This window comes from Erpetoichthys calabaricus, chromosome 10 (genome assembly GCF_900747795.2).
Source record: "Erpetoichthys calabaricus chromosome 10, fErpCal1.3, whole genome shotgun sequence".
Taxonomy (NCBI): Eukaryota; Metazoa; Chordata; class Cladistia; order Polypteriformes; family Polypteridae; genus Erpetoichthys; species Erpetoichthys calabaricus.
Window position 1 is genome coordinate 68,386,955 of NC_041403.2, and position 14,713 is coordinate 68,401,667.

The following is a 14,713-nucleotide window of genomic DNA, read 5'->3' on the forward strand; positions in this document are numbered from 1 at the left end:
GCCAGATTTTTGCCAAAGTAAAAGCAAGCTTCATTATTTACTCAAAGATCCAAATCTAGGATGAGACTTGTATTATACAGTATAATATTTAATTTCTTGATAGTTATTATGCCAGAACATGAAATAAGTCTTGTCGTCTCTCATGGGACATATTTTTGTAAATAACCCTTTTTGGGCCTTACATTTTTTTAAATGTTCGTAACAATAATTGATTTTGTTCTCTCCTTTGGCAATAGTGAAATTAAGGACAAACATTAAGGAACTTCTTAGTTGCTGTTTGCTTTGCCAGTTCAATGAAAATCAATTAAAACAGAACTGTAAATAATGCTTTCAGAGAATATTATTAGTAATGATCTTAATTTTTGAAAGGAGCATAAGAGAAATGATGGTGATTTGAGGTCCCTGTTACCTGTTGGCAAAACCCACCTTATTGTAACCATTGAATGTACGATGAAGAAGAAAGTGCTTCCAGATGTACAATTCTTCTGCAAATGATTTTTTTTTCTTGTCAATAACATGAAATGCAGCACTAAACATTTTCTCATCGTCTTTACTTGTGCATGAGGCCGGCAAATACCTTTATCCATTCCTTGGATGGCAAGTTTGCTAAATTGCATGGCTTTGAATCCCACTCTCAGTTTGTCCTGGTATGATCCCTTCTCCTTGCCTCTTCCTTTGTCCATATACATTTGCTTTAGTAAAAGCTTTGGGGATTCTTTCAGTATGTCAGTACTCCCGGCATTCCTGATTGTAAAGAAACCAACACAATCCGCCAAAAATGGAGTCCACACTCTGCAATGCAGGGAGGTGTGATGTATCGCTCATTCCCCATAAAACAGGAGGCACTATTTGAAAATCATTAATAACCAGTGCAGGAGAGCCATGGAAGCAGTGCTACATATTCACACAGCAATTCTGCATTTTTACTCATTCAGCTGAGTACTGCATGTGCCACTTTTTGCTGTTTTTTGGCCAAATGTTTTCTGTGACATCCCTAGTAAATTTTGTACAAATTTCACAAACTTTGTCATCACAAAGTGAACAATCAATACCTGACATAAGTATCGACTTACGACTATGGTAGATTATATGGTAGACTATAGTATTTTGGGGACCTTCAAAAGTCGACTTGATGTAATTTTGGAGAACTTTAGGTGAATGCAATTAAAAAGTCTGTTTGGCTGAATAGCCTGATCTAAACAGTGACCTAGCCTGGTCACTTTGTGTGTGTTGTCTGCATATTCTGCCATTGCCCTGCATTGGACTTGCACTCAGGGCTGTTTGGATAGGCTTTTGTCCCTCAGCTGTCTGCTACATGTGTGTTTGTTTCCTTTATATATGTCTTAGAAGGTAAATCTTGTGTGCACGATGATATAAGCTGGTATATCATACATTATATTGCTTTTAGCTTCCGTATCATGCAACAATAAATTAGCTATGTAAATAACTAATATTTAGTTTATGAATTTATCTATTATATGACATTTTTAAATGAAGAGAAAACTCCATGTATTGCAAATGACACCCACAGGTGATTTTGAAGATCAGCAGAAAAGTGCATGTGCAAATGCTAAAGTAGGAAAGACTACCATCTTCTTTGCATGTGTTTACACTCTTCATGTCTGCTGAAGGATATGGGTGCTCAAAGCCTGAGCCTATATAACATTTCCCAAACATGAATAAATTCATTAAAATAGAGTCATCATAAATTTGGTTTAAATAAAGAGACTTTTCTTAATGAATGCTGTTCAAAATTCTCTTTGAAAAAATATCTCTATAATAGTTTTCTTTTTCGAACCAAGACTTTTTATCGTACAGTAATTTTGGCTCCCAATGACTAAAAACCCAGGGCCACATTGCAAAATAACATTATAACTTATCAGAATAGTGAAAGTGACAATTTAGTCTCTTCAGTACCAGAAAAGATTATAAATTAATCAACATGGCTAACAATTATTAGCATCATTCCTCATTCCAATTATCACATTTATTTTACTTAAGGTGTTTATGTGAAAAATACTAAAATTCAAATCGATTTTTGATGGATTTGTGTTTCGAAACCCTTAATTTCTGCCAGTGATCTTTAATAGCTACTCTACTATGAAGACAGTATTACAGCAGGCAGCCTGACAGTAATGAAATGGTGTACAGTACATCATTGGCTACACTGAATTCATGAATTGTAATGGCCATAGGTGGGCTGTCCAGGCTGACATCAAGGTGAATTTAAAAGGGAGGCCTGCAGAATGACCTATAAAGGTTGAACTGGAAAGAGACTGCGTTTGAAGAAGTGCTAAGTAAAAGAAAGAAATGGGGTAGTCAAACAAGGAAGGTACAGCGTTAAAGTAAAAATTGTTATTGTACAATTGTACTTTGGAGAGCCACAGTGGCTGCAGTTGCTTAATTAGAAGACAATCCTTGCCAGTAATGGGACTTCTTATTTGTTATTATGGAGTATGAGTACTTTCATTCTGCCATGTCAAAATCATTCTTCTATTACAGATTTCTCTCTTATGTGAATATCATTGAAGTGAATTCTGAACAATTTTTTCTGTTCCATTTCTTTCCAAATATTTTATTCATTCAGATATTTCACAATGAGCAAATAAGACCAAGTTAAATTGGTTTTGTCAGGTTCATCCCTAGGGGTCCATGGTGGTTTGCAGAGTTTTTATTCCATCCAATTTCACAACTGGTCATGTCATTTTACCTCTAAATGATTTCAATGTTTAATTAGCTGGTCTTTTTTTATCTTATCATGCATTCAATTTGTGTATTTTTGCAATAGTTTTAAATGCTTAACTCCTTTTTGTTTTTTTTTTATTATTTCACATTTTTTTCTGTGGAGTTTGCTTCCTTAATTGTAATCTATCAATGATAATTAACAATGAGTAGCATATGTGAAAACTTCCTACAATCATTTAAAGATTAAGCAAACCAGTTTTGTAATTTATAAGTCAACACCATAACACTGAAACTATATACAGTTTATGTTGTTAAGGGGGAGTTAAATTAAAGTTGTTTGAAATAAAAACCTGCGCACAAAGGGCCCCCTGAACTTTAACACTAAAAAGAACAATTATGGCTCCAATATCTTAACATGAGAGTTAACCAAATGAAGGACAAGAACGTTCTTTAGCAATAGGAATTACGTTGGAATAAAAATCACCGGTGACAGTAGCCCACCAGGACTGAGGTTGAGTATCCCTGCTGTAGTATATGGTGCAGCATGCACATAAGCTACAAGCAGTATACAGTACAGTACAGTACTACAATTACAATACAGAAAATCCGCAAAGTAGCGACCTATATTTATTTTATTATTTATACATATTTTAAGGCTTTATAAACCCTTCCCACACTCTTATAAACCTTTCTCACTCTCTTGTTAACCTTTCCCACACTCTTATAAACACTTCCTATGCTCTTAAACACTTTCTACATTCTTAAACACCGCAGACCAGCACTGCACACAGCGATCAGACGTCAATGTGTCTGCACTCGCTTTGTGAAGGGGGGCAGCTGAACTCACGCTGAGCAGAAATGGACTTTGTGCTGCTTCTGCCAAAATGCCTGCTTGTCGCTCTGCGCGTTGGGAAGGAGGAGGAGTGTGTGTGTGAGGGCTGAACGCACGTCCGCACAAACCCCCCTCCCCGGAGGCGCAGCTCGCATTGTCAAGGGGGTGGGGAGCTGAATGAACGCTAAGGAGAAGTGGACTTTGTGCTGCTTGTCGCTCTGCCTGTCAATAATTTAAAAGCCTGTACATCACCAATTTTCCTGTCTCACTGTCTTGTCTTGCGTGAAGTTAAAATGTTTTATAATAATGAGATGTTACTCATATCCTTAGCCCGACATCCACATATCATATGTGTTAACAAAGTGTGTCTTATAAGTTTACATGTGTTTAAAGCATGTGGGATGGGTATTTTAAGGCTTAAACTATAAAAATGTTTATTTATATGGTCTTTCTATATCGCGGATTTTCTCCTGTTGCTGATGGGTCTGGAACATAACTTCCGCGATAGGCGGGCAATCACTTGTATTTAAAAACCCGCGAAGTCGTGAATCTGCGAAAAGTGAACCGCGAAGTAGCGAGGGGTTGCGTTCCAGAGCCACCCGCGAAATAAGAAAATCCGCGAAGTAGAAACCATATGTTTATATGGTTATTTTTATATTGTCATGCTTGGGTCACAGATTTGCGCAGAAACACAGGAGGTTGTAGAGAGACAGGAACGTTATTCAAACACTGCAAACAAACATTTGTCTCTTTTTCAAAAGTTTAAACTGTGCTCCATGACAAGACAGAGATGACAGTTCAGTCTCACAATTAAAAGAATGCAAACATATCTTCCTCTTCAAAGGAGCAAACAAATCAATAGTGTTGTTTGGCTTTTAAGTATGCGAAGCACCGCGGCACAAAGCTGTTGAAGACGGCAGCTCACACCCCCTCCGTCAGGAGCAGAGAGAGAGACAGAGACAGAGAGAGACAGGTAAAAAAATCAATACGTGCCCTTCGTGCTTTTAAGTATGCGAAGCACCGTTCAGCATGTCGTTTCAGGAAGCAGCTGCAGCTGCACAAAAGATAGCAACGTGAAGATAATCTTTCAGCATTTTTAGACGAGCGTCCGTATCGTCTAGGTGTGCGAACAGCCCCCCTGCTCACACCCCCCTACGTCAGCGCAAGAGAGAGAGAGAGAGAAAGTAAGTTGGGTAGCTTCTCAGCCATCTGCCAATAGCGTCCCTTGTATGAAATCAACTGGGCAAACCAACTGAGGAAGCATGTACCAGAAATTAAAAGACCCATTGTCCGCAGAAACCCGCGAAGCAGCGAAAAATCCGCGATTATATATTTAAATATGCTTACATATAAAATCCACGATGGAGTGAAGCCGCGAAAGGCGAAGCGCGATATAGCGAGGGATTACTGTACTGTATTCCACATGTCCACACATGGTAAAGTTTATGAAACACAACAGTTACCATCCTTATGAATGTCAGATAGTGTGCTTAATGGTGGAAGTTTTAGACCATTTTGTTCATGTGCCAAAGTTAATTTCATAGTTTGGTTGTTAGGCAGCTGCCTGGCTGTTATAAATAAATACTAACTGATGTATCTCAGCAACTAAAAAGTCACTTTGCTCTGGTACAATGAGTGTAACAATGAGGGTCTGCTAATGTAGTGTTAACTATCTAAATTAAGCATCATCAGAGAGATTAACCATCACAGACCATATGCAGGCATGGTATGCTTGGTTGTTTGCTACCCCAAAACAACATTTTATTAATGTTCTTGCTGTTCTTCATGATATTACCAGCAGCACTGGTGCTACTGTAAAGGATAGCTTATTAATCCTTGCAAAACATTCAAGATATTTTATCAGCATTTCTATGTCAGGTCAGTGTAACTTCCATGTTACAGTTGTTGGTGGATTAGCCTGCGTAGCAATTATGTAAATTGTACTGCTGGTAGTAATATTGCCAGTACATCAGTCAATCTGTAATGAAGGTTGGAAGAGAGAACTGGAAGAAATATTATGAGCAAGTATGAAGGAATGTACTGATTAGATGAAGAACTGTAGAAAGTCCACTCCTGCCAATTTCTCACTTACTTTGTCAACTGCAGAGATTATAAAACAAGCAACATGCAATAATTTTTTATCAAGTACTCAAAACAGCAACATAGGGTTTACATAGGGTTACGTGCAAGAGTGGAGGAAGATGCACACAGGTAGATTACATCCTATGCAGAAGAGTTGATCTGAAGGAGATTAAACACTGCAAAGTTGTGGCAGGTGAAAGTGTAGTTAAGCAGCATAGGATGGTGGTCTGTAGGATGATGTTGGAGATCAAGAAGAGGAAGAGGGACCGAGCTGGAAAAAATGTGCAGCATGTTAGGGTGATAAAGGATAAAGATGGAAACGTACTCACAAGTGAGGAGTGTGTTGGGCAGATGGAAAGAGTACTTTGAGAGGCTGATGAATGAAGAGAATGAGAGGGAGAAGAGTTTGGATGATGTGGAGATCAGGAAGTGCAACGGATTAGCAAGCAGGAAGTAAGGACAGCCATGAAGAGGGCGAAAAATGGAAAGGCCGTTAGTCCAGATGGCATACCTGTGGAAGCATGGAGGTGTTTAGGAGAGATGGCAGTGGGGTTTTTAACCAGGTTGTTTAATGGAATCTTGGAAAGTGAGAGGATGCCTGAGGAGTGGAGACGAAGTGTACTGGTGCCGATATTTAAGAATAAGGGGGATGTGCATGACTGCAGTAACTACAGGGGAATAAAATTGATGAGCCACAGCATGAAGTTATGGGAAAGAGTAGTGGAAGCTTGGTTAAGAAGTGAGGTGATGATTAGTGAGCAGCAGTATGGTTTCATGCCAAAAAAGAGCACCACAGATGCAATGTTTGCTCTGAGGATGTTGATGGAGAAATTTAGAGAAGGCCAGAAGGAGTTGCATTGCGTTTTTGTGGACCTGGAGAAAGCATATGACAGGGTGCCTCGAGAAGAGCTGTGGTATTGTATGAGGAAGTCGGGAGTGGCAGAGAAGTACGTAAGAGTTGTACAGGATATGTACGAGGGAAGTGTGACAATGGTGAGGTCTGCGGTAGGAGTGACAGATGCATTCAATGTGGAGGTGGGATTACATCAGGGATCGGCTCTGAGCCCTTTCTTATTTGCAATGGTGATGGACAGGTTGACAGATGAGATTAGACAGGAGTCCCCATGGATTATGATGTTGGCTGATGACATTGTGATCTGTAGCGATAGTACGGAGCAGGTTAAGGAGACCCTGGAGAGGTGGAGATATGCTGTAGAGAGGATAGGAAAGGAATGAAGGTCAGTAGGAACAAGACAGAATGTGTGTGTGAATGAGAGGGAGGTCAGTGGAATGGTGAGGATGCAGGGAGTAGAATTGGCGAAGGTGGATGAGTTTAAATACTTAGGATCAACAGTACAGAGTAATGGGAATTGTAGAAGAGAGCTGAAAAAGAGAGTGCAGGCAGGGTGGAATGGGTGGAGAAGAGTGTCAGGAGTAATTTGTGACAGACGGGTATCAGCAAGAGTGAAAGGAAAGGTCTACAGGACAGCAGTGAGACCAGCTATGTTATATGGGTTGGAGACATTGGCACTGACCAGAAAGCAGGAGACAGAGGTTGAGGTAGCAGAGTTAAAGATGCTAAGATTTGCACTGGATGTGACAAGGATGGATAGGATTAGAAATGAGTACAATAGAGGGTCAGCTGGGAGAGGACATGCAGGTGATGAGTATAAAAGAGCAAGATGCAGAGGACAGAAAGATATGGAAAAAGTTGATCCGCTGTGGCAACCCCTAACGGGAGAAGCCGAAAGAAGAAGAACAACTCAAACAGCAGTATAACGAAAAAAATGTAAACCTGCTTAATCCAATGCAGGGTCGTCATGGTGACAGAGCCTATACTGTCAGTATCGGGCACAGCTGATATACCAGCAGAGGTCACAAAAATGTAAACTTCAAAACCTTCAAGTGAACATACACTTGCAGCAGTTTTGACATTCTTTTTGACAATCCAGAGTCACAGAAGTGCACTGTGCACTTAGAAATAAAAGATACATGTATGACTGTATGCTTAGTACAAGATTTAGAAATGTACATACTGTGCTTTAAATATAATATATCTGTTGCTGAAAGCAGTAGATTCAGCAAGCCTTTGACTGCGATTTGTGGATGTCCTAGCCTTACACAAATGCTCGGTCAACGTATTCTAACCCAGTAATTTGCCTGCGTATTGTAAACTAATATTATTTGAATCTTAGCACAATATCTAAATGTTAAACAGGCATTTGTGTATGTCTGTTTTATGGTATCCATATTCATGCTTCTAAACCATTGCAGTGAAACAACACTGAAGAGCATTCCCCTGCCTTTCATATACAGTTAATTTAAATACTGCCTCTAAAATAAATGTAACTGTGTGCCCTGTGATAGACTATCGTCCCTCCCTGTTTTAAACTGTTGTTGCCAAATTATTCCACATTCTCTGAAATGAATAAAGACTTTTTTGAAAATCAAATTGATATGCAAATATTGCAAAGAGGTGGTAATATACAGTTAGGTCCATAAATATTTGGACAGAGACAACTTTTTTCTAATTTTGGTTCTGTACATTACCACAATGAATTTTAAATGAAACAACTCAGATGCAGTTGAAGTGCAGACTTTCAGCTTTAATTCAGTGGGGTGAACAAAACGATTGCATAAAAATGGGAGGCAACTAAAGCATTTTTTGAACACAATCCCTTCATTTCAGGGGCTCAAAAGTAATTGGACAAATTAAATAGCTGGAAATAAAATGTTCATTTCTAATACTTGGTTGAAAACCCTTTGCTGGCAATGACAGCCTGAAGTCTTGAACTCATGGACATCACCAGATGCTGGGTTTCCTCCTTTTTAATGCTCTGCCAGGCCTTTACTGCAGCGGCTTTCAGTTGCTGTTTGTTTGTGGGCCTTTCTGTCTGAAGTTTAGTCTTCAACAAGTGAAATGCATGCTCAATTGGGTTAAGATCAAGTGACTGACATGGCCATTCAAGAATTTTCCACTTCTTTGCTTTAATAAACTCCTAGGTTGCTTTGGCTGTATGTTTTGGGTCATTGTCCATCTGTATCATGAAACGCCGCCCATTCAATTTGACTGTATTTAGCTATATTTGAGCAGACAGTATGTCTCTGAACACCTCAGAATTTATTCGGCTGCTTCTATCCTGTGTCACATCATCAATAAACACTAGTGTCCCAGTGCCACTGGCAGCCATGCACGCCCAAGCCATCACACTGCCTCCACCGTGTTTTACAGATGATGTGGTATGCTTTGGATAATGAGCTGTTCCACGCCTTCTCCATACTTTTTTCTTGCCATCATTCTGGTAGAGGTTGATCTTGGTTTCATCTGTTCAAAGAATGTTTTTCCAGAACTGTGCTGTCTTTTTTAGATGTTCTTTAGCAAAGTCCAATCTAGCCTTTCTATTCTTGAGACTTATGAGTGGCTTGCACCTTGCAGTGCACCCTCTGTATTTACTTTCATGCAGTCTTCTCTTTATGGTAGACTTGGATATCGATACGCCTACCCCCTGGAAATTGTTGTTCACTTGGTTGGCTGTTGTGAAGGGGTTTCTCTTCACCATGGAAATGATTCTGCGATCATCCACCACTGTTGTCTTCCATGGACGTCCAGGTCTTTTTGCGTTGCTGAGTTCACCAGTGCTTGCTTTCTTTCTCAGGATGTACCAAACTGTAGATTTTGCCACTTGTAATATTGTAGCAATTTCTCGGATGGGTTTTTTCTGTTTTCGCAGCTTAAGGATGGCTTCTTTCACCTGCATGGAGAGCTCCTTTGACCGCATGTTGTCTGTTCACAGCAAAATCTTCCACATGCAAGCACCACACCTCATATCAACTCCAGGCCTTTTATCTGCTTAATTAATAATGACATAACGACGGACTTGCACAAACCTGCCCATGAAATAGCCTTTGAGTCAATTGTCCAATTACTTTTGAGCCCCTGAAATGAAGGGATTGTGTTCAAAAAATGCTTTAGTTGCCTCACATTTTTATGCAATCGTTTTGTTCACCCCACTGAATTAAAGCTGAAAGTCTGCACTTCAACTGCATCTGAGTTGTTTCATTTAAAATTCATTGTGGTAATGTACAGAACCAAAATTAGAAAAAAGTTGTCTCTGTTCAAATATTTATGGACCTAACTGCACATCTCAAAGTTACTTGCATCACATTATGCTGTTTATTGAGTACCCTTTAATTACTTTATTCCTGAAATGCCAACTAGAAATTCATGTGTGCAGAATAATGTGGGATGGTGAGTTGTAACAAGTGGTAAATCCAAAAATCCCCACAGCACATTAATGCAGCAAGTTGGCAGGGAATTCTTCCAAATGAAAAAAAATCTATTCACGAGCTTCAGTCAAGTCACTGCTGGCCTGCTGCGACCTTCTACAGGCAGAAAGACATTTTGCAGTTAGTAAGCAAAAGATCTGGCTTCTATTCCATGGCTAGCTGTAGTTCTGCCATTTATATAGGTTCAAGTGTAATTTTGTCTTTTCAGAATACAATTAAATCTAGTCAGAGTAAAAGACGCCTGCCACATGTGCAAACATCCAAAACAGTTAACAGTTGTCATGCACATCTGTTGCCAATTAAAAGAGAGATCTTATGTGTAATTCAATGATTGAAATTAATCACAGTTTAAAAAAATAAGGGGAAAAAATATTGGATCTCAATAGCATATTTAAACATTGCTCAGCTGCTTGTTGCTTAAATACTTGTAACTTTCCTTTGGCTTCAATGCAAAATCTAAGTCTCCCAGAAACTCTCAAAATCAGAAGTGGCTTTGAGGTTTTTAAGAACAAAGCTGCATTTGTGTACCCATAGAGAAGGATCAGTTAAAAGCTTATAAGCAAATGTGAAGATATAACAATGAAAGTGAAAACCACTGGCTGCAACTGTTTAAGTTTTAACAACAGGTACTGAGAATGGATATTTAAAGGCATGCTGTCAAATTAAAACTAAGAGCTGCGCTACACAGCCCAACTCACCTCATCTTCTTCCTTGTGATCTTATGTTGAGGTACACTTTTTCCATTCCTCCTAGCCAGTTGATATGGACCCAAGAGAGAATTCCATAAACAGCTTTCATTTGACCACTTAATACTACTAAAATGACTAGTTTGGTCACAGACCTTTAAGCCTTGGGCTAATGGACAACCACCAATTTTGTTCCCTGTCATTTGACAACAAATAATTGATGCTACTAACAATTGACATGCTGTTTTTTTTTTGTTTATTTAAAACCTTTCAAATCATTTTCTATGTTGTCAACTCTAAGGGCACTCTTGAGATTTTCTTGAGTAAGGTAAGAGACCTAAATAACTTTAATCAAGAGGTTTATATAGTTAAAATGATAATAAACAGATGGGTGCAGGGCATGGGAAACTGCATGTCCAAAATATGACAAAAGGAGCAAGCAAAAACCTCTAGTCTTTAGACTTAGACTTTTGTATTAGTGATTTAATTATTAGAACAGAAATTTGTTTTATCACCATTTATTATCTTCCGTAATGCAATCATTTTGTTATGAAGTGACATGCCAGCAATTGAGATCAGAACTATTCATTTTTTTTATATAAATGTCCGATTAATGGTAATAGACTAACCAGTAAGGCAACATTTGATATCATACAATTATGTTGTGTCATTCATAGAGCAGGAAAATGTACCATTTAAGAACTCATAAGCAAAAGCAGAACATACATACAGTACTTTTTAAAATTGCTGCTTTTAAAATGAATGTGTCCACATTAACTTTAATTGCTTGAAAAATGAAATTAAAAAATCCTTTCAGAAAACATGAAATCTATTGTAAATTGCTATTTAAGCATTCAGCTTCTTCCTCTTCATGTTTTCCCACTTCTATGTGGGGTTGATGTGCTTGATCAACTTTCTCTAAAAAGCTCGGTCCTGCATGTCCTTGCCAATCAAGCCATTTCCCTTCAGATCTTCTTTTACTTCATCCATCCACCTCTGCCTTGGCCTCCCTCACTTTTTTTCCCCCTGTACATCCATTCCCATCACTCTTTTGCCCACATATTCATTGTCTGTCTTCATCACATGTCCATACAATTTCAACCTACTTTCCTGTACTTTCTTAGATATCTCTCCCACTTTTATTGTATTTCTGATTGTGTCATTTCTTATTCTGTCCTTTTTTGTAACTCCACACATCCATCTCAACACTCTCACTTCAGCTACTGTACATCTAACTTCTTCTCCTCTGCTCTTTTTACTGCCCATGTCTCAGCTCCATACATCACTGCTGGTCTTACGACTGTCTTAAAAAGTTTACCGTTAACCTTCACCCTTCATTTTTTAAAGATATTTAAGTGTATACTGTATGATTAAGTGATGGAAAAGTATGTTGGTTTCCATGATGTTAATTAGTTTCTACTTGATTTTATGTGTTTTAACAAATGTGTATCTTTATGTGTACTAGTTATTTATTAAGTAATTTCTAAAATGTATGTTTGCATTTTATACTTGCAATTTACCTAAAAACTTGTCACAGCACTCTGTGGCTGTACTGAGTGAATAGCGCTATATAAAAATAAACTGAATTGAATTGAATATCTGTGGTGGGTTGGCACCCTGCCCGGGATTGGTTCCTGCCTTGTGCCCTGTGTTGGCTGGGATTGGCTCCAGCAGACCCCCGTGACCCTGTGTTCGGATTCAGCGGGTTGGAAAATGGATGGATGGATGGATGAATTGAATATAATTTTGAAAACACCACTAGACACAGCTTTTCATAATGTATATTTTTACCTTAGGGATCAATAAATTACTGTCTGCCTATCATTCTATCTGTGCTGCTCTGTTTTTGATTTAAAAATGTTTAAACCATTGGTAACAACTTTATTAATACAGTAAATCTTTTGATAATTGTATGATCAGTGCAGAATCTGAATAGTGGCATAAAGATATTTTTGGGACAGCAGTAAAAGTAATAATAAAGGTTAAATGTTTATATACAGTATATATTTATTTATTTTTATCTCTTTAGAGATTGGACCAGTAACAATTACTACCGACCCAAAGAAGTTCCAGTATGAGCTCAGGGAATTGTATGTGCAGGTGAGCATTTGCTTTCCCAAATATGTATTGAGTGTAAATTTTACAAATTTTATTGTAACAATTTGCAGGTACATATTGATAACACAAGTTATGGCACCATTTACATACATTCTGTTGTAAGATATAAAGAAATACTCTAGCCAGAAATGCTATATTTTTATATCCTACTCACCCAATGTGATTTGTAACAGTGGCCAAGAAAATGTTTTAATCTATTATTTTTACTGAGAATTAAGCTGGATAACAGTAATCAATAACAAAAAGTCCATGAAAAAACTCTCGTTACTCATGTTTTATTATCTACATGTCCAGTCATCCAGTTGTACTATATGCTTGCAAGTTGTATAACGCGTGCATTTTTTGCTAAAATATTGTTAAATGAATACTTATGGAAAATCAGTGTAATGCATTAACAGGAAAACGAGGTTAAATGAAATAAGATGGGTCTCTAGACCAGTGAATGAAGAGCAGAAGTGGGTCTTCATTTCAAAAGTGGAGAACATGATACAAATATTGTAAAAAATGGTGGTGTGGTGACATCATGAAAATAATGATTAAAATGTATCAACATATTAAAAAAACAAGGAAATGTACAAGATGTAGGCAGAAATGAAGTCAAGGCATGAAAAAACATGCATAAATAAAAATATAAAATATGAAATCATTTAGTTCTGTTTAGTTTTTCCACCACCATAATATGGTGCATTCAGGATCTAATATTATCTCAGTAGCTTTGAAGGGGATTGGTTTGTGAAAGTCAAAGTCTTCTGGTTTTCTTTACCATATTTAGAGCAAAACTTAACCCACCCATTCTCTTTTCAAAGTTGATCCTTATTTAAATAGTGTCTCCTGCTAAAATACTCTTCCTGATCTCAAAAAGCTAAAATGTGAAAGCCCCTTTTTACTGTTCAGTTCATAAGCGAGGTCTTTAATATTCCAGCTTACAAAATGTAATGAATGATGAAGATATATTTTTGTATAATATAGCTAATTTTTGAGATATAATAAGATAAATAAAATGTTCTCAAACATTTTAACTTAAAGTAGTTGAGATGCCAATAGTTACTAATAATCATAAATGTTCCAATTAAAACAATCTAAAATGGAAAAAAGAAACAACAAATAAAAAAATGTCTTTTTGTGGAGTAGAATGCTGTGTAATTGTTAACACTCAAATTATATTTGTTTCTGTTTTTGAAAGAGGAAAGAAAAATCAGGAACAGAAAGAAAGGAAAAAAAGAAAATTGCTAGATACAGAATATTAATCACTAATAGGTATTATTACTAGGTTTTATAAAGATTTGTTGCCAAGTATAACAGCATTAAGCAGGTCAACAGTACAATAGCTATAGAAAGATGGGGTTAGACAAAATTGAAAAGAGTAAAGTTAATAATGAAGTTATAATAAATAAAATAACATAGTAGAATAACAAGGATTTTTTTATGTCACTGCTGATTAGGATAGGAGATTGGCCATTGCTGGATGTGAAGTGTTCTTTCTGGGCCTCATTTGCAACTGCAACACCAAGTGCACCAGAGCCCACATTAAGGCTTATGTCTTTTAAGTCTGTTCATTTTTGCCACCCTGTACCAAATAGTATCTTGTGCATTTTTTGGTTTCAGTAAATATTTAAAGGATTGTCATATTTTTAAAATAAATTGTCAACAATCTTTATTTTATGTACCTTTTTAAAATTGAAACACCATTTCAAGGCACCTTACAAGTGCTGAGATTTATTCAAATTTTTAAATGTATTTTTTTACATTGGCAGCATGGTTGGATTAAGTGATTTTCAGTACAGGCCTGGCTCCTCATGACATTGTAAGCTAATAAAAAAACACTAGGCCAAAAATGGACTGACTTAAAGAACAGAAAATAAAAATATTCATTCTAATGCATATGTTTCTAAAGATGTCTTATAGGTTTCTGAGGCTTTTACCATTGTAGTAACTGGATCTACTTTTACCCTTTTCGGACTGCTTTCACCCTTCTGTCTCTAGTGCCATTTGTAACTTATTCAGTAATAATATTAATAATAAT

The 14,713-nt window shown here is 37.3% G+C and overlaps 1 protein-coding gene across 1 annotated transcript in view; it reads left to right on the forward strand.

The window, feature by feature from the left end:
* Positions 1–14,713, forward strand: part of hmcn1 (hemicentin 1) — a 281,768-nt gene that overhangs the window by 70,069 nt on the left and 196,986 nt on the right. The window contains exon 2 of the mRNA XM_028811373.2: positions 12,602–12,672. Within this exon, the coding sequence (XP_028667206.2) occupies positions 12,602–12,672 (71 nt within the window). The remainder of the gene's footprint in view (positions 1–12,601; positions 12,673–14,713) is intronic.